General features: G+C 42.3%; 1 protein-coding gene across 1 annotated transcript in view; it reads left to right on the forward strand.

Annotated features, from left to right (window-relative positions):
* The first annotated feature begins 14,276 nt into the window (after positions 1–14,276).
* The window catches only part of Ccdc150 (coiled-coil domain containing 150), a 91,667-nt gene continuing 84,721 nt past the window's right edge, over positions 14,277–21,222 (forward strand). The window contains exons 1-3 of the mRNA XM_052749453.1: positions 14,277–14,434; positions 20,069–20,289; positions 20,401–20,579. Of these exons, the coding sequence (XP_052605413.1) occupies positions 14,277–14,434; positions 20,069–20,289; positions 20,401–20,579 (558 nt within the window). The remainder of the gene's footprint in view (positions 14,435–20,068; positions 20,290–20,400; positions 20,580–21,222) is intronic.

Raw genomic sequence — 21,222 nt, forward strand, 5'->3', positions numbered from 1 at the left:
TTAGTTCCACAGAAACATCGTAGGCGATTGGAAGGAAAATCATATACACATTGAAAATTGTCGCTTTTTTTTTAAATATACTAATGCTTGAAAACACCTTTTCACTTTTCATGTTTGAAGCTTTACTTCTTTTCATGAGCAAGCCCCAGTCTTATGAATGTGTCTTAACAGCTGTGACTTGATGGGCAGACAGTGTTCCCTGCTCAGGAGGTCCCAGCCATCACAAGAATCCGAATAGCAGAATCAATTCTGTCAAGACACCTGCTAAGTAAACGAGACCGTACCTCGGATTTGACTAGGTTTATTAGAGAGCTGGTTTATCAGCCAGGAGGAAGAAGGGCTTTAATTGCCCTGTGGGTGGTACCAAGTGTTTGGTCCTGTGCACCGACACTCAAGTGAAGTTGAATACCACGTTCTTTCACTATAGAAGGTTGTTCGTGGAGTGTAAACACTTTTACAGCAAAACTAAGAAACATCTTTTATTCTCTCTCCCTCTGCTCCCTCTCCCTCCCTTCCTCCCTCCCGCCTTCTCTTTTTCATTTACCTGTCAACAGGGTGTCGTAATTTATGCTGAAGAGACAGAATATTAGAGAATAGCTTCCTGTGGCTTACTGTCCACCTGATCATTATGAAAGAGGGTCGGGTTGGATTCCTTTTACAAGAACAGGCTGATTTTTTTTTTCCATTTTTATTCTCCTTAGCAAAAACTTGTTAATTCCCCATCGTTCGGAAGTTATTTGATCCTTTGGTCCTCCTACAACTGGAAACACCTCATCCTGGACTCTTGCTTCCTGCAAGGTGAGCCGGGTTGTCTAGGCAAAGCGGACACAGGGGGAGAGGGCAGCAACTACGTTTCCCAGCATGCCCTGCTGGGAGCACAATGGAGCATGGCGTCATCCGGATCACGTGGCGGCGCGTTTCCCGACGCTCTGAGGGATTCCGGCTAGGGTCCCTCCCCACGCGGAGGGCCCTGCTGGGCCGGGAAAACTACAATTCCCGGCATGCCTTACCTCGGGTGCGCCTGCGTACAGGAGCAGCCCGGCGGGCGAGCGGGTTGGTTTAAAGCGCTTTAGTCCCATGGAAACAGACCTGGTGGCCGCGGGACGGAACTACAGGCTGGTAGATGAATTAGGGGTGAGGCTGGGGCCGGGTCGGTAAATCCAGGTGGGCGGCGCAGGGGAGAGGCCACCAGTCCCTTTCCCTCCTAGGCCGAGTCCATCCCGCCCCCCAGTCCTCGAGGGCCTTGGTTTACCATGCCTCCGCACTCTGCCTGGCAGTGAAAACCGCCTCAAGCTCCATTGGCTTTGGCTGGATCATAGCTGCAGGAGGGTGGCGGGTCGCGGAGACCTCTCCATGAGCCGCCTTTCCCTTCCTGGGAAGGCCTTTTCAACACTAACGTTTGGTTCTCTTTTTCTTTTCTTTTCTTTTTTTTCTTTTCGTTTTTTTTGAGACAGGGTTTCTCTGTCTGGCTTTGGAGCCAGTCCTGGATCTCCCTCTGTAGACCAGGCTGGCCTCGAACTCACAGAGATCCGCCTGCCTCTGCTTCCCGAGTGCTGGGATTTAAGGCGTGCGCCACCGCCGCCCGGCTTCATGTTTGGTTTTCTACCACTGGTTTTCTTCCCTGGCTTGCTTCCTAGACAAGAGGAGTTTTCATTTGTGCATTGTTTCGTGCCTGTGCTGGAATAGACCTTGTTAAATATTTATTTTCATGTTTGTTTGGCACCCACAGCAGCCAAGGCACTATGCTGGGCGCTATAAAACAAACTAACTATACCCCCACCCCCGCAAAAAAAAAAAACCCTAAGGACTGTAATCCTACTTGAAGACGTGTTAATCAACATGGGACAACCGACTCTTGGTTTTTCATGGACTCCCCCAGTGATAGGGAGGGGAAAAGCGGATGAAGGGCATTTCTAACCAGCTGCTTTCCAAGCATTCTTCAGTAGTAGTGTTTAGGCTTTTGGAGACAGAGTTTCTCTGTGTGGCCCTGGCTGTCCTGGAACTCGCTCTATAGACCAGGCTGGCCTCGAACTCAAATATCCACCTGCCTCTCCCTCCTGAGTGCTGGGATTAAAGACGTACACCACCACTGCCCGGCTCCAGGCACTATTTGGGACATAACACATATCTGCTAGTTTCCTCTGATAAAAGTTGCATGCCTGTAGTCAGTCAGATCCTTTCTGATGCAGACAGCGAATGTCTCCCGTATCTGAAAACGCTTTGGAGATATGCATACAAATGTGGTGTCAGTGCTACAGCCACCATGCTGACTCCTTTGCAATGACTCAGTCCGTGATGTGATGAAGACAGCAGGCACTTCACCTGCACAGGCCAGGTTAAGGCCACCTCCAGTGCTTAGGAAGAAATTTTACTTTGCAACCTGAAGAGAGGAACCTAGAGCCAGAAGGCAGAAAGAAACATACAAGACCTAAGGTGGGAGGCACCTGGGTATATCACAGTAGGGTGCTTGCCAAGCCCATGTGGTGGTGTGTGCCTGTAATTCTAGCATTGGGAGGTGGAGACCTGAGGATGAGCAGCTCAAAGTCATCCTCAATGCACAGTGAGTTTGAGGGCAGCTTGGGCTACACAAGACCCTACTTCCAAGCATAACTAAGTAAATAAAAAGTAACTGTGCCTTAATGAAATATATTCATCTCTCCCTACCTTAGCAGACCCTAACTGGTAAGCGTCCGTGTTTTCTGAGGTGTCAGAAAGGTCGCTTTTGTCTTTTGCAGCCTCCTTTCTCTCTCTTTCTGAAATTGACACCAGCCAAAAAAATCTGCCCCTGACACTATGGGCATTCTCACAGTCTCTGACGAGGCCCTGTCATGAAACTTCCCTTCCAAGCCCATGGCTGAACTTGTCTTCTAAATTTACTTTTGACTCAAAAGCTTAAAACGATAACGCAAGTATAAAGCATCTCAATATACCGAGTATTGGACTCGATACTGAATAGACGGTTCAGCTGTTAAGAGCACTGGCTGTTCTTCTGGAGGGCTTGAGTCCAATTCCTACGTGGGTCATAGGTACAGATCTAATTCCATCTTTCTGCATGTGGCTATCCAGTTATCCCAGCACCATTTGTTGAAGATGCTTTCTTTTCTCCAGTATATATTTTTGGCATCTTTGTAAAATATTAAGTGGCTGAAATTATGTGTACTCATGTTTGGTTCTTCTATGTTGGTTTTTGTACCAATACCATATTGTTTTTATTACTATAGCTGTGTAATATATCTTAAGTTCTAGAACCATAATCTCTCTAGCATTGTTCTTTTTGCTTAAGATTGTTTTGGCTCTCTGGGATCATTTGTGGTTCCATATGAGTTTTAGGATAGTTTTTGTTTTTTTCTTTCTATTTCTGTGAAGAATGAGATGGGGATTTTAATTGGGATTTTATGGAATCTGTAAATAGCTTTTGGTAAAATGGTCATTTTCACAATGTTAATTCTGATCCACTAGCATGGGAAGTCTTTCTTTTGTAGACTATTATTTTAAGGTGTGTTTTTTGTTTATGTTGCATTTGTTTAGCTCTGTGAAGCTGTGTTGCTATCCCTGTCTAAATCACCTGATGGTCTAATAAAGAACTGAATGGCCAGTAGCGAGGCAGGAGGGGCAGGGCTGGCAGGCAGAGAGGATAAATAGAAGGAGAAATCTGGGAGAGGAGAGATCTAGGAGCAAGAGGAAGAGGAGGACATCAGGGGCCAGCCACCCAGCTACACAACCAGCAATGGAGTAAGAAAGAAAGGTATACAGAGGCAAAAGACAGTTGGGTGAATTAAAAATTAAGAAAAGCTGACAAGAAACAAGCCAAGCTAAGGCTGAGCATATATAATTAAGAATAAGCCTCTGTGTGTGATTTACTTGGGAGCTGGGTGGCAGGCCCCAAAAAGAGCAAATACAAACAATAACACCTTCCATTTTTTAGTGTCTTTATCTCTTTCTTCAGAGGTTTAAAGTTTTCATTGTAGAGGTCCTTCACTTCCTTGGTTAGGTTTATTCCTAGGTGTTTTTCTTTGAGTATATTGTAAATGGGAATGTGTCCATGGTCTTCTCTGTATGTTCTTAGTATATAGAAAAGCTGTTCATTTGTGGAAGTTGATTCTGTGTCCTGCCATGTTTCTGAATTTATTTATTGTTTCTAGAAGTTCTCTGGTAGAAATTTTTGGGATCTCTGTAGTATATCATCTGCAAATAGAGATAGTTTGAGTACTTCTTTCCCTATTTGTTTCCCTTTAATTGCTTTCTCTTGCCTGTTGCTCAGGCTGATACTTTGAGCACAATGTGGGGATAGGGGACATCCCTGTCTCATTCCTGACTTCAGTGTGATTCCTTTAAGATTTTCTCCATTTAGGATGATGTTGGCTGTGGGTTTCTTGCATATAGATTTTATTGTGGTGTGTGTGTGTGTGTGTGTGTGTGTGTGTGTGTGTGTGTGTATGTATGTGTGTATGTGTATTTTCTCTCTAGCCCTACATTCTCTGGAACGTTTATCATGATAACATTTTGGATTTTGTCAAAGGCTTTTTCTGCATCTATTGAGATCATGTGATTTTTGTCTTTTAAGTCCATTTATGTGGTTTATTACATTTATTGACTTGTATATATTGAACCATCTCTGCATTTCAGGCATAAAGTCAACTTGGTCATGATGTATAATCTTTTTGATGCATGTCGATATTCTGTTTAAAGTATTTTTTTGGTTTTTTCGAGACAGGGTTTCTCTGTGTAGCTTTGCGCCTTTCCTGGAACTCACTTGGTAGCCCAGGCTGGCCTCGAACTCACAGAGATCCGCCTGGCTCTGCCTCCCGAGTGCTGGGATTAAAGGCGTGCGCCACCACCGCCCGGCTTGTTTAAAGTATTTTATTGTATATTTTTGAGTCTGTGTTCATCAGGGATATTGGTCTTTAGTATATCTTCCTTCCTTCCTTCCTCCCTCCCTCCCTTCTTCCCTCCTTCCTCCCTCCCTCCTTCCTTCCCTCCTTCCCTCTCTCCTTCCTTCCTTCCTCCCTCCCTCCCTTCTTCCCTCCGTCCTCTTCTTGCCTTTCTTCCTCCTTCACTGTTGCATCTTTACCCAGTTTGATTAATAGAATGTTATTGGCTTTGTACAAAGAGTGCTCCTTATGTTTCTATTTTTTTAATAGTTTAAGGATTATGTCTCTTGTTTGAGGACTGTTCTTTGAATGTCTGCTAGAGTTCTGCAGGAAATCTGAACTTTTTGGGGGCTGGAAAACTTAATACTATTTGAATACCCTCACTTGTTATGGGTCTGTTTTGGTTGCTGACATCTTAGCTTAATTGTGGTGGTTTGCCTGAATCTAGAAATTCATCTGTTTCTTTTGGCTTTCCCAGTTTAATGTAGTACAGGTTTTTAAAATATTCCTTATAATATTATGAATTTCTTGGTGTCATTTGTAATGCTTCCCTATTCATTTTTTATTTTGTCATTTTGGGTCCTGGCTCTCTTTTTGGTTAGGTGAGCCAAGGGTCTGTCAATATTGTTTACCTTTTCAAAAGAACCAGTCTTAGATTAGTTGATTCTTTATATTTTTGTTTTTTGTTTGTTTTTTCTATTTCATTGATTTCTGTTCTGATTTTTATTATTTCTTGCCATTGGCTGTGTCTGGATTTGGTTTGTTTTTCTTGTTTTTCCAACTTTTTGAGTTGTATCTTTAGTTATTTAGTTGTGCTCTTTCTGATTTTTTTTTTAATGTAGGCACTTAGAGCTATAAATTTTCCTCATAGGACTGCTTTCATTATGTCCTAGAGGTTTTAGTGTCTTGTGTTTTTATTTTTATTTAGTTACAGTAAATATCTTTCTTGATTTCTTTTACCATTTCATCATTCTTTAATGAGTTGTTTAATCCCTATGAGTTTGTATATTTACTAGAGATTTTTTCTTTTTGCTGTCAATTTCAAATTTTATTGCATTATGGTCAGATAGAATATAAGGAGTGATTTCATGTTTTTGCATTTGTAAAGATCTGTTATTGTATCTCAGGATGTCATCTATTTTTAGTTCTGCTTCTATGTGCCACTGAGTAGAATGTGTAATCTTTGGTGTTTATGTAGAATATACTGTAGATAATAAGTCTGTTTGTTATATATCAGTTAATTCTGATGTTTGTTTATTTTTTGTCCAGATGACCCATCTATTAGAGAAAGTAGGACACTGAAATCACCTACTATTAAAAGCTCGAAGTTAATCTGTGTTTTAAATCCAGAACTAGATTTTTTTTTAAATGAAACTGGGCACCCTTGAGTTTGGTGCATATGTTTAGGATTGTAATGTCTTCTTGGTTAAGTCTTCCCTTGATTAGAATGAAATGTTCCTTTTTATCTCATTTGTTAGTTTTAGTTTGAAGTCTATTTTATCAGATATTAGGATGGCAATGCTTGCTTCCTAGTCTCCTTTGGTTGGAGTACTTTTGTACATCCTTTTACTCCAAGATAGTATGTAGCTAGAGTTTTCCTGCCTGTTCCACAGTCAGGACAAATCTCTCTCACCTGCCAGTCCCACAGCCGCTCAGACCCGACCAAGTAAACACAGAGACTTATATTGGTTACAAACTGTATGGCCGTGGCAGGTTTCTTGCTAACTGTTCTTACAGTTTAAATTAATCCATTTCTATAAATCTATACCTTGCCACATGACTCGTGGCTTACCGGCATCTTCACATGCTGTTTCTCATCGTGGAGGCTGGCAGTGTCTCTCTGACTCAGCCTTCCACTTCCCAGCTTTATTCTCCTCCTTGTCCCGCCTACACTTCCTGCCTAGCCACTGGCCAATCAGTGATTTATTTACTGACCAATCAGCAACACACTTGACATACAGACCATCCCACAGCAATAGTACCTATCTTTAAACTAAGATGTTTCTTGTAGGCAACAGATGGATTAATTTCTTGATCGATTCAGTCAGTTTGTATCTTTTGATTAGAGAATTGAGGCCATTAATATTTAAAGTTGTTACTGGAAAGTATGTATGTGTGTTTGCTTTTTGTTTTTTTTTTTGAGACAGGGTTTCTCTGTGTAGCCCTGGCTTCCCTAGAACTCACTCTATAGACCAGGCTGCCCTTGAACTCAGAGTGTTGCCTGCTTCTACTTCCCAAATGCTGAGATTAAAAGCATATGTCACCACCATCCAGCATTTGAAATGTGTGTGTTAATTGTGGTCACAGTATTGTTGATTTGGGGTGGTGTATTTTGTGGTTTTGGTGGTATTTTGTGTTTTAATAATTATAGCTTTGTATTTCTTTCCACAGTCTCTTTGATGTGCTTCTTCCACTCTTCAGCCTGAAATAATGCTTCCTGTGTGTTCAGGCATTTGTTCTCTTTAAGTTCTTTCACCGTAATTTCACTGATCTGTTTCTTTGTATCTTCTTTAAATTCCTCGAATTCTTTGATGAAATTGAAATTAGGATTTTCTTTTAAGTTCTGTGTCCTGGAGTTCATCTAGGTAGTTCTCATTGGCAGACATTTCTACAGGAGTGGTAGGTTTTGTAGAGAAGATACTGGCATGATCTTTCCCATTGTCTGTATTCTTGTAAGGAGACCTGGGCATATGGATTGTTTTCTATAACACATCTTTTTCTGTCCCACCAGCCAGCTCCCAAATAATGACATGGAGACTTGTTATTAATTATGAAAGCTTGGCCTATAGCTTAGGCTTGTTCCTAACTAGCTCTTATAACTTAAATTAACCCATTTATATTAATCTGCATTCTATCACATGGCATTACCTCTCTTCTATCTTGCACCTCTTGTTTCCTCTCCATTGTCTCCTGGCATCTCTTGTGTGCCTAGATTCTCTTCCTCTTCCTTTCTCTCCCTGGAAATCCTGCCTACACCTCCTGCCTACCTATTGACTGTTCAGCTTTTTATTACACCAGTCACAGCAAATACACCTTCACACAGTGTACAAATATCCCACAACATTTCCCCCTTTTTGTCTAATAAAAAAAAAAAGGTTTTAACTCTAACATAGCAAAACCTTATACAATAAGAACAGGTAGGAATTATATCCACAATGTCCAGTCCATTTGTATTTGGCAAATTTAGAGAAAGACTTTATTTTCTAACCTATCTTAGTGAGTCCAAAGTTTTGTACCTAATTCACTTTCTCTCCTAACTTGTATTACCAACACAAAACTATCTTTTTAGACTTCAAAGCATTTCCTTAGATAAACAATTTAAGCTTTTCTGTTTCTCTACCTTATACACTTTCTATCTCTCATATAACTTTTTGTTTCTGAATTTGGTAACAAGGAAAATTGTAACTATAACTATCTTGTCTTCAACTCTATCAGCAACCCAAGAAGGATGTAAACAGGAAGTGCAGAGCAAACAACTTCTAAAACTGTATAAATGACAGAGACAGCTGGCTGCCTGGACAGCCACCCAAGATTCCTCTGCAACATTGGGGCATCCATCTTTGGCCTACAGACATAGAATATCTGACAGACTTTTCTATGAAGCAGGAATTTTGAAGAACTGTCCTACTTTGTCTTGGCAAAATTCGGCTGTCACCTTCTTTTGTGTCCTGCTTGTCCAATTTGGGCAGTATAATGTCAGTAGTTGAGGCAAGGGCAGTTTCTTTGCCCAGTGACTAACTTTGTCATAAAGAAAGCAAACTCCATATGGAGGTTCTTCAATGCCCATCATCATTTTTTGAAATAGATTGTTACGTACTACCAGAAGCAGATGAGTCTCACTATGATGAAAAGCCTTGGCATCTCCCTGTCATGAAAAGTCTTATGTTATTAAAACATCTTAAATTCCATATTCTGTAGGTCTCCGAATTGTTTGAAGACCATCTATCTATCTATCTATCTATCTATCTATCTATCTATCTATCTAAAATATAGCTCTGTATGACCTTAAAAGCATACCTAGCATGACTACAAGTTTGATTGTTGTAGATGACTAACTACTAACCTGTGTTTCTTAATTATTTTAAATGGTTTATAATATTAGCTTTCAAGGACTAGAACTTTATATTTTTAAATGAGTTGTATAGGTACAATGGCTTAAACAAGATTAAACACACATATAAATTTTGTATAGTATATATGTATGTATATATAGTATAACAAAAATAACCCTAAATTTGATCAATATACAGAAATCCATACCGTTGTAAAATATTTGAGACTAGTGGTTGTTTAAAAGTAGTTTCCCATAATTTATATATTATATCCCCTTTATTTCCCTTCAGAGAGAGGTCCCTGAATCTAATCTCCTTTTAGATTATCTTTCTGACCATTATCAATAACAACTTGTAACCAACCCCTCTAAATGATGACAGACATCCATAACCCACCAAAGGACCCAAAACCACCCACCCCACCTCTTTGGAATGAGGGTGTCATATTCTCTAGACTGCTTCCTGTTGTCTTGTGGCAATGGCATCCTTAGGAGACCCTGAGAAAATTGGAATACTGGTCAAGTCCTGGAGAGCTAGCTGTATTGTTTTGTGTTTAGTCTCTGTGTGATAGCGAAGTGTAGAGCTTATCTGAAGTCTTGGCTGTATAGTTTGTGAGTCTGGACCATCTCAGCCAGCAGCTTTGAAGTTGTTCTGTTTGTAGAATTTTGAGGCATTCTGAGAGGCTGGATCACCAGACTACTTGTCTTTATTGATGTCTGGTTTTTTTTCCTTCTGAAAACACAAACTTTTAAAGGTAACATATATATCTGCATTAACACAAGTATGGAATGTGCAGTTGCACAAGTCAGTTAAAGATGATTTTTTGTTTTATGTTTGACCAGGTAAAAGGCATCTATTAACTTTATAAGTTTGTTTGGACTGTATAACCAAACCTCTATCCATGCTATATGAAAGGATGGTATGTAATAATAAGTCATGAGGACTCTGTAGCCAACAAGATTTGTCATGTCTCAGAGCTGTTCCCATAGTAGAGGAATCAGCATAGATGTCACCTGTTCTGTAGTCTTTCTTGATTTTTGTTTTCATGTCTATAACCAAGATTTTCAGGAAGTCTCCCCAATCAAATCTGATCTTCATTAATTTTGAGGAGAACCATAACCTTTTGTTTCCTGTGGAAACAAAGGCATAGCCCCTCCCCCAATGTAACATATTTTCTGACTTCCATTTTGAAGTTAAGGCATTTTTAAAGTATATAGGTTGGTTTGTATTTTTTAAATGTTAAAGTATAAAAGCAATAGCTGCTCACAGATATTGGGTTATGGAAACTGCTAAATTAAACCAACCTAAGTCAAAAAAGCACCATACAGGATCCTGATGCCCTGTGTATTTCCATCTTTTTGTGGCTTATTCTTTTTACATTACTTTAGCTTTTTTTTTTTTTTTTTTTTTTTTTGGTTTTTCGAGACAGGGTTTCTCTGTGTAGCTTTGCGCCTTTCCTGGGACTCACTTGGTAGCCCAGGCTGGCCTCGAACTCACAGAGATCCGCCTGCCTCTGCCTCCCAAGTGCTGGGATTAAAGGCGTGCGCCACCACCGCCCGGCCATTACTTTAGCTTTTATTTAAAGACTTTATTATTTTATTTTTAAATATATTTAATTTATTTTTTTCTATAACTGTCTGTACCCATTTTCTTTATCCTTTAGCTGGGATGTTAGCAACCAAAGATGAATAGAACCTTAAAAGCAAAGAATTGATTAGCCTGAGCTACAGAGCTGTGACTCAGAGGATCTGCCACAGGACTGTGGATTGTGGGAGTGTATATAGCATTGTGCTGCCGTGTTTGGGCTTATCAGATCCAGAGGATGGGATGAATGAGTAACTGCAATAAAAGTGAGAGACTCTGACTTTCAAGCTTCCCTTCAGCAGATACATTGGACACAATGTATTGGACGCAAGTCCTTATCTCACACTCCTTTAGCATCCCCCAGTTACTGAGGGGTCTCCTTGGTGACTGCCAGGGCTGCCCTCTCATTGCTCACCATCCCTATGCCACAGTTACTTCCAAGGGCTCCGAAGCTTGACATTGATTTTTGTTTCCACATGGTGGGGTGAGGCGTGTGTCATGGGGGTGGTTGTTGGGCAAGAGAGTTTTCAGATACCCTATGACCTGTTACTAATAAATTCCTAAAGATAAGTTTGTTTCAGAGTGCACCCTTACAGTGGCTCCTTGGTCAATGTCCACTCTCACACGTTCTGTTTTACTTCATAACAAACTCTACCTACCTTCCACACTGCATTCTCCCTGTCTCCTCTGAACTCTTTTGATGGAACTCGAAAGGACTGGGGAGCTGAGGGGAGGCCTAAGAGGGATTCTGGTCCTGCCACCTGTCGTTTGTTTACCTCTTCCTTGTACAACCAGAACACCAGCATTGGTGATGCTTGTCCCCGGAATGCCCGTGAGCAGGGACAGGAATTGAATCTTTGAGCTGTGCTGTATTCAGAGTCAGCAATCAGAGGATAGAGGATTAAAATCCCCCAAATCTGCTTTCCCTTTTCAGCTGCAGCTAGAACCCTTGGTAGGAAATGGAAAAAGAGCCAATAATTCCAACGTTGAGTCTTCGTGTGGCAAGTGCTAATCCTTGCCTCTGAGATAAATGCTTGCACAGACCTTCATCGCACATTTCCCTCTGCAATGAGATTTTCATACTTGAAGGTCACTGAGTCTCACTTGCTGAGCCCTCCAGCCCGGTTAAGGTATCCAAGCAGATTCCTTTCCACAAGTGTCCCTTACGGAGAAACAATGTCACTGTTGCTTCCCTGTCCTTATCCCAGTTTTTCCCATTTTGGAATAGGAATATTTATTCTATGTTTGAAGTGTACAACTTGTTTTTGATGTTATAGGAACTCACAGTTAAGAGGCTTTGGATTGGGACTTTTTAAAGTTATGCTGAGTAAATTTTATACTATAAAATGGTCACGAGCTGTTGGAAGGCTTTAAAGCAGTGTTTTGGTGTCACATTGACAAGAATGGAATTATGATAGTTAGCGTTACTGATTTAATAGAATCTAGAATAACCTAGAAGGCTGGGTGGCATGTTGGAGCCCACTAGGTTTCCTAGTGGCTGTACCCAGCAGGACTGCATAAGAGGTTGATTGGACCACAGGCCTGGGTACCAGGTGACTGTAACTAGCAAGGGGGAGGTCTTTTGCCCCACCCCTTGGCATTGTTATAAATAGACCTTTGGAATAAAGTTCTGGGCCGGTGGATAAGGATCCAGGCCCACCCGAGTCTATCCTGTGTTCTCTCTCTCTCCCCCCTCCCCCAAGTCTCTTATCCCTCATTCCTCAAGAGTTCCTGGGGTAAATAAGTATGGGGGCTGGTCCCCTACAGTGGCACCATCCCTTGACAGGATATTTGAACTCTATAAAATGGAGAAAGAGAATTTACAATTGCTGAGTTTCTTCTCTGTGATTATGGAAACAATGTTACCCGCTGTTTTGAGCTTCTACTGTCTTGACTTCCTTGCACAGTGTACCTTGTACTGTGGAAGAAAGTAAACCCTTTTCCCTCCTAAGTTGTTGGCATATGAGTGTTTTTATCATAGCAGGGAGAACAGAGACTAAGATGCCTGTGAACCAGGTCTCTGTTTCTATGTAAGTACTGCATGGCCCTCTTAGCTACTTTTCAGCTACTGTTACAAAGCACCAACAACTTAAAACAGAAAGTATTTAATGTGGGACCTAGAACCCACAACTATTGTGTTGGAGAGCATGATAGGCAGACAAGCAGGATACTGGAGCAGTGGCCGACAGCTCACAAATCCATCCACAAGCAGGAGACAGAGAAAGCTAACTGGGAAAGGTTTTTAAAACCTCAAAGCCCACCCCAGTAACACAATCATCTAACAAGGCTACACCTCCTAATGTTTCCTAAATAGTTCCACCATCTGGGAACCAGGCATTCAAACTTATAAGCCTCTGGGGCCATTCTCATTCAAACCACCACAATGGCTGACTGCAGGAGAGCCTTGAAAACTTGGCCTCATATGAGAGAAAGAAATGACTAATTTGCCATTAATACCTGTAAAGAATTTTTGCTCATATTATGAAAATAAGGTTGCAAGATGTTTTTGAGCACTGCTGCTTCAGTGTAGACAAACAGTGAACTAATAATTATGTTTATTTGTTTGTACAGTGTATCTATTTGTGGTTTGTGTGCATTTGGAGGCCATAGGTCAGCCTCAGGTCACTTTGTTTTTTGAGGCAGGATCTCTCACTTGCCCTGGAATTTATCAATTAGATTAGGCTGGCTAGCCAGCAAGCCCCAGGGAGTCTTGTCTCTGCTTTCCAGTGCTGTGCTCATATATACACAGCCACCATATCCAGCTTTTTCATGGGTTTTGGAGCTTGAATTCAGGTCGGGGAGGAAATCAGAAAGCCTGCTAGTGCAGAAATTCTCACTCTCCGTTTCCTGGCCACTGTATTATGAGCTGCTTTGCTCTACAACCGCCTTCTCATGATGCTGGGATGAAGCCTCTTAGTTTGTGAGCCAAAGTAAGTCATCCTTTTAAGTTTTTCTCAGTGATTTGTTGTAGCAACAGAAAGTCGAATACATCAGGTTAAGGGAGAAGGATTTCTTGTAGCTCATATTTTCATAGTTTTGGGCCTGTGGTCATTTGGCCCCATCACTGTAGGCCTGAAGCAAGGCAGAACTCTCTGGGAAGCAGTGGGAGAGATAAGTGGGAAAAGAGGCAAGTGGTGCCCTTGACAGACATGTGCCCAGTGTTCTACTGCTGCCTCTAATGAGCTGTTACCTCCTAATAGCTCATTCAGTGTAAATTCATCAAAGATAGCCCTGTGATGAAGTTAGTGTCCTCAAGATCAACCTTCAATAACTGGATCCACCAGGCTGGATACCAAGGCTTCAGCATCAGTTTTTTGGAGGACACTTAATAAACTATGCTATTATAATGGGAATAAGTAGTAACAATAGAGAAAACTCCCTCAGAAGTCTTAGGTCCCTACTATGTGACCACTAAAAGCAAATAGGGTAGACTAGGTTGTAATGTGATAGCAAAGTACTTAACAATCTCAATAACTTACCACAGCTACACAGTTCTACTTTTCACTCATTTTATGTCATGAATGTTTCACTCTGGGACTCTGACTCATGGAACAAATCTACCTGAGATGTTGCTTATCTTATGAAGGAGAGGGGGAAAAAGATGGTGAATGAGAAGTTGGCTTTTAAAGTTTCAGAAACTTAGGACACATATCTATTCGCTAGTAAATAAGACAGGATGTATAATCCCCTCAAGGAAGGGCCAGTGACTGTTTCCAACAGTAAGAGACCCTCCCATGCTAATATTGTACCCTTGTGACCTTAGGTGCGCATGGAAACTACAGCCTACCGACCAGTTCTGTCTCCAACCCGTGTCAACGCAACAGCTTCTGAAACTTTCACGGTACTTCAGCAGAAGATGAGAATTGTTGAGGAGCAGACCAGTTCCCTGAGAGACGACCTACTGATGCTGGGCTGTGCTGACAAACGGTAACAGAAAGTTAACTAGATTGCTGCTGCAGTGTGAAGAATTTTAATCTGATGCTTAGCAAAAAGCAGATGAGGCAGATAATTCCGGGAAATATGTTTCCGTGTGAGCTTTGACGCAGACATATTTTTAGGTAGAGTTGTCGTTCTGTGATAGAGTGTCTTTGTTAGTTTTCTGTTGTTGTAATAAAACCCCTTGACCAAGGCAACTTACAGAAGAAAGGGCTTCCCTGGGCTTCCTGTTCCTCAGGGCTGTGAGTCCACGATGGTGGACTGGAGGTAGAGAGCAGAAGGCAGCTGGAGCAAGAGCTGGGAGCGCACTTCTTCAGCAACAGCCAGGAAACAGAGGAGATACTGGGAATGGCAGGAGCCTTTGGAAACCTCCAAGTCCACCCTCAGTGACACACTTCCTTCACCAAGTCCACACCTCCTAACCTCCCCATACAGGGCTATCATTCCAGAGTCTGGTATTCAAATGCCTGAAACTTACGGGCAAATCTCATTCAGAGCACCACCAGATGTTAGTCAGATCTTTGTTGCTATAACAAAATACCCCAGAGGCCATCTTAAGGGAGGAAAGATTTGCTTTTGGCTCACCGTTTCAGAAGTTTGAGTTCTTGGTGCTTGGCCCTGTCACTGTGGGTCTGAGATGAGGCAAAATATCATGGCAGAGAAGACTTAGCAGAGCAGACCTAGTACCTGCTGGCAGCAGAAACAGTAGTGTTAGGAAAGTAGGAGAAGACAGATTTCCTTTAGCAGTCCCCAGCTCCTAATGGTGTTCTCAGTGTGAACTCATCTATGGTAACTCAGTTCTGGTACCTTTCCATGGGTGGGTCCATCAGCTGGGTACCTATGCCCATGAGGAGCACTGTATATACAAGCCGTAACATATAGCCACAAACACTATTTTAGATCTTATTTGGAAATCATTTAAAAGAAAAACTGAAATGATTCAGGGCTTTAATTTGGACTTCATTTTTTTTCTCATATGTATTATAAATTAAAAGGCAGGTTTGAAATCCTTAACTATTTCATGCTTTAGAATGAGAAACTATTACAGAACTGTTTTTTCCCCTGTAGTGCTAAAGAATTGTTGTCGTTTTAAAGCTAGTTGGCTTGTTAATAGTAAAGGTTATACATGTTTATGCAGCCAATATAGAATTTACTGGTGTGATTTGTTTTAGAAAAGTCATAAGTATTTTCTGAGTGTCTCACATTAAAACATAATAATAGTGTAGTTGCTATTGTATGGCACATAAATTACTTTTATCATTTGAAGATTAAATTTGGTATAAATGCTGAGTATTTTGATAAAACAATAAGAAATTGTATTATGTTTAAATATATTGCTTCTATGCTAACTTTAATTTCTAAGTTACCATTATAAAATTAGTATTTACCATGTTTTATGTGTCACATGTTTTGCGTTGATTTATATAAGAAGGTTTTTTTTTTAAACCTCAGATTAAAATAAACAGCCAAAGGGATGGAAAAATGGCTGAGACTAGACTGTTTGCCATTCAGTATGAGGGCCTGAGTTCAGATCCCAGCACCCACACCCACATACACATTCTCCATCCCATCCCCCTGAGGCCCCTCAAAGCCGGGCATATCAGTGTTTGCAGTCCTGGGTATGTGGAGACAGGAGGATTGCTGGCCAGTCAGTCTAGCCTAGTTGGTGAGTTACAATTTCAGTGAGAGACTCTGTTTCAAAAACTAAGGTAGAGATTGAGGAAGTCACCTAGTGTCAGCCCCCTAGCCTGTACACACATGCGTGGCCATAGATGAATTGGGGTCATAGATGAATGCTGCTGCATTTTGTAAGGCTGCCGGGAATCTGACTCAGGACATGGGTTTTTCTCTTACAAGGCAGCACTTGACTTGGGGGAGCCACGTCCCCAGACCCCTCTGTATTGTCTTCTCCACATGATTGTCTTTGGCAGACAGGACAGATTCATTTCTTTTCTGAGTTCGGTACCTTTTATTTTGTAACTGTTCCTAATTGCTCTTCTCCAGCTGTTGAATACTTGTGGTGAAATTAGATGTCTTAGTCTTTACTCCATACCTTAGAGGAAAGCCTTCAGCGTTTTGCAGTTGTGATATTAACTTTAGGCCTGGCATGTGTGGCCTTTACAGTGTTGAGGAGCATTCATCCTAGGTGTTGTTTATGAAGGGTGTTGGGTTTGTCAGTTGTTCCCCTGCATTTATTGAAACAATCACAAGATTTTTGCTTGTCAGTGCTTTCAACAGATGAGGAAAAGGACAGGCCACCTAACTGCAGCTAGGAAGCTTGGCCTGTTCGATTTGTGTTCCTCTGTTCTCAGGGTGAAGCTGAGAGCAGACGTGTGTGTTGTCCGCTCTGGCTTGCGAGAGCGTCCGTGTCTGGTGTCTCTGCTGTCCCTTGCACTGTCCCTGATCCTGGGAAACAGCTGTTGGAAGCGGCTCCCATGTCCACCTCTTTATTTTTGGTAGTCTAGGGACATTCAGAAATGCAGAACCCCATCGAGTCCCAGAGCTAAAGATGTAGTCTTTTGTGTAGGATCTGTAGAGTGGGGACACTCAGCCCTGGACTCATCTCAGGAAGGATCTGTAGAACTGTAGCTGTCACCACAGTGAGGCTGGGGAAGGCTGAAAGTACTGTGCTTCTTTCAGGCAGTTGGAAGTCTGTGGTTTGTTTGCCTCGTTACTTCCTGTCTTAGTCAGGGTTTCTATTGCGGTGAAGAGACACCAAGACCAGGGCAACTCTTATAAAGGAGAACATTTAATTGGGACTGACTTACAGTTTCAGAGGTTTAGTCCATTATTGTCATGGCAGGGAAACATGACAGCAGACAGACAGGCAGGCAGGGTGCTGGAGAAGGAGCTGAGAATTCTACATGTTGATCTACAGGCAGTAGGGAATGAACTGACTCCCACACTGAGCCCATCCCTACAGTGACACACTTCCTCCAGAAAGGCCCAACCTACTCTAACGAGTCCACACCTCCTAATAGTGCCAGTCCCTATGGGTCAAGTATTAAAACACATGAGTCTGTGGGGACTATACCTATTCAAACCACCACATTCTACTCCCTGGCTCCCATAGGCTTATAATCATAACATAATGGAATATGCATTTAATCCAACTTCAAAAGTCCCCATAGTCTATCACAGTCTCAACAATGTTTAAAGATCCAAAGTTCAAAGTCTCTTCATGCAATCTCTTAACTGTAATCCCCTGTAAAATCAAAACAACAGCTCACATACTTCTAATATAGAATAGCGTACGATATACATTACCATTCCAAAATGGAGGAAAGGGAGCATAGTGAGGAAATACTGGACCAAAGCAAGACGAAAACCAGCTCGGAAAACTCCGAACTCTGCATCTCCATGTCTGATGTCAAATCGCTCTCAGATCTCCAGCTCCTTTTAGCTTTGTTGACTGCAACACACTTCTCTCTCCTGGCCTGGTTCCACTCTCTGTCAGCAACTTCCCTTGGCAGGTATCTCATGACTCTGGCATCTCCAACATCTTGGGGTCTCCAGGGCAGTCCAGGCTTCACCTTCACAGCTTCACACAGTGGCCTCTCTAGGCCTCCATGCAGGGACACCCCTGACACATGGCTGGCCTCAGCAGCTTTACGTAGTTGAGGAGGAAGATTCCATGACCCCTTTCTTCCCATGACGCCTTTCTTCTATCCTTGACTCTAAAGCCAGGACCAGATGGCCGAAGCTGCCAAGTTTTACTGCCTTTACTGGGATGGGAACATGGTCCCTTGCTCAATGACATCTTCACCAGCCTTTTGTTTTTGATGGTTTCCTTCACTGCCTAAACTAGGCCTTTCTGGAACTTGCTCTGTAGACCTTCTGAGTACTGGGATTAAAGGTGTGCACCACCACACTGGACCTAAGCTGTTCTTTATATTCCATTTCTTAGTCTATTTATCACCTTGAACACAGGACTTAGCTTCATTCCACCTCCTGGTGAATCTTTTCTCCTTAGTCTGTACAGTTTGTATTTTAATTTACTTAGCTTGCTTCTTTTCATTCTAAATCTTCATTAGCATTAAAACGTTAGTTATTAAACCACACGACAGAGTCTATTCTAGGCTGTTTTGAGATTTACTCTACTAACGAATTAATCCAAATCTCTTCACTTTAGCCTCAGATAGACTCTTCTGACAAGGGCAAAAAGCAGCCACATTCTTCACCAAAATATCACAAGACTCTCTCTAGGCAGCATACTAAACTTCTCCTCTGAAACATCTTGAGCCAGATCCCACAGTTCAAATCACCCTCAGCACCACTGTCTTCTGTGTTTCCACTACTATGGCCCATTAAGCCCTACAGTGTTTAACTGCTTTTCTAATCCATGCTCTCAAAGTCCACATTCTTCCAAAGGAAAGTGTGGTCAGTCCTATCACAGCAATACCCCAGTCCACGGTACTAACTTCTGTCTTGGTTAGGGTTTCTATTGCTGTGAAGATACTCCCTGACCATGGCAACTCTTATAAAGGAAAACATTTAGTTACAACAAGGCCACACCTACTCCAACAAGGCCACACCTACTCCAACAAGGCCACACCTACTCCAGCAAGACCACACCTACTCCAACAAGGCCACACCTTCTTCAACAAGACCACACCTCCTAATAGTGCAGCTCCCTATAGGCCAAGCATTCAAACACATGAGTCTATGGGGCCCATACCTATTCAAACCACCACACTTCCCCATGCAAGTTAGCCAGGAGCCAGGTCACTGAAGCATGTGCAGAGAAATCCCTTCAATGTAGAAACCAAGAGCTATGTTTTCTAGCCCCTTGTCTGCATGGATCCATAGGAGTAGAGACTCTGAAGTGCTTGCACTCCTGTTTACAACAGCCTGTTGGTGGTGTGAGCTACAAACACTCAAATGTCCCTTCCTGTCCACTGAGAGAGCTGGGAGAATTTGAATGCCCTTCTTTACGGGGCATTCACCAGTGAACTAGTTTCTCCTTAGGTAGATTGGTGGTAGTTGTCGGATAAGCTGGAGAGAAGGCTTGGGAAGTGCTGAGCTCCTTTTTAGGCTCCGGAGCCCCAGTTGTTGGTCTACTTAATTCACTTGTCAGCAGCAGTAGGAGAGGACACTGGCAAATCCCTTTTAGGATCTTCTTCCTGGGGAATCAAGTCCTTGGAAGTGTGCATATTTCTAGAACTGTCATTTTGTTTGAGGTCTAGAGGCATGTTTACTCTTAATCTCTTTGTTCATATGGCCAGGAGAATTCAGGGGCCAAAGCTCAGGGAATGTAAGAGTTAGGGTGATGTAGCCCACCTGTTTCTGTCCTTCTATCCTTAGGGAAAATTGGGAAGTCAGAGATTTTGTTCTAGTTGTTGAGTGTATGCCTTGGTTAGGGGTTGGATCTAACTGTGCCTCAGCCTTTTCTGAACATCCCGTGTGGATATGTGGAAGAGTCTCATCTTGTTCTTGACACTGTGTTAAAACTGGTCTGTGTTTAGTGCTTATTTCATGCATTCTTGTCTGAAGGAGTCGGCAGCCTCAGGTTCTACCACGTTGGTGTCACTGCCATTCTAGCTAGAGTGGTGCATCGGCTCAAATGACTGCTTTCACCACCGTAGAAAATGCATGATGTAATGTTGTTTTGGGGTGCTTTTCCAGAGGTCAATTAGAAACTTCAAACTCTTTCGGAGACTCTGCCAGCCAGAAAATCACTAGTCCTATCCCAAGTGAAGTAATTTGTCCAGAAAAACCAGGTATTTTATGGAAGAACTGTGAGTTTCTGGTAAATCGAATGTGCCATTTGGAAAACCTCATCCAGTCCCTGAAGATGAGCATCTTCCGTCTGCAAACTGAGAAGGAGTTGAATCCACAGAAAACAGGTATGGATGAAGAGGATGGCTGCAGAGAACTCGGTTCTGCGAAGGTGCTTGCTGTCTCTGTGATTCTGGGCCCTTGCTCACCCTCTGCTCTGTCCTCTGTGCTGTACGTAGCCTTTCTGAAGGATCAGCTGAATACAATACAGGAGGAGCACTGCATGGACCTGAAGCTGCTGCGCCTGGAAGTGACGAATTTGCGCCAGCAACTGAGAGATGTCAAGGAGGGGGAAGACAAGGCGCAGGATGAAGTGCAAAGACTGACGGCCACTTCGGAAATCGCCACCGAGACAACGGTTCGTGTTCCGTGTGCTCAAGTGCAGTTTCCCTGCTCCAGAGAGCCAATGGCTCCAGAAAACCGAGTTTCAAATGGGTGGTGTGGCCCTTAAATTCTTGACATTTGAAGTGTGTCTGCACTGATAACCTCCAGCAGTGTGTGTTGTCAGTAGACCTCCTGCTGTGTATAAAAGATAGTGAGCATCTGAACTCTGTCCTCTTTCAGAGCTACATGGTAGTTGGGAGGTTAAGGCATAACATGACAAATTAAATAAGAAAAAGTCTAAGTAGAAAACACTGAGGGAACATTGCACAGGAAGACTGTACTCGGGCATGTTTGAGAGAAGGAGAAACTTGGCCAGTATAGATCAGTCACCTTCAGACATGAAGGCAAAGTGCTAAGGGCATCTCAGGGAACACATTCACAGGCAGCAAAGAGGCCTGCTGTTTAGAAAGGACACCAGCAGTGTTGTTCTGTTCCCATGGACCAGTCTATTTTAATGAGAGTAGTGGGGCTGAGGGAAGTCTCTTGTCCACAATCATCATGTGCTCGTCCTCTTCCTATAACTAAGATTTTTCTGCTGGGTACCATTGGGTTAAAATATCTAAACTCCAGCTTTCCTGGAGTGAGAATTTGTGGGAAGTAAGCTGAGTACTGCGAAT

Source organism: Peromyscus californicus, unplaced genomic scaffold, assembly GCF_007827085.1.
Source record: "Peromyscus californicus insignis strain IS unplaced genomic scaffold, ASM782708v3 Scaffold_21__1_contigs__length_65335640, whole genome shotgun sequence".
NCBI classification, from domain to species: domain Eukaryota; kingdom Metazoa; phylum Chordata; class Mammalia; order Rodentia; family Cricetidae; genus Peromyscus; species Peromyscus californicus.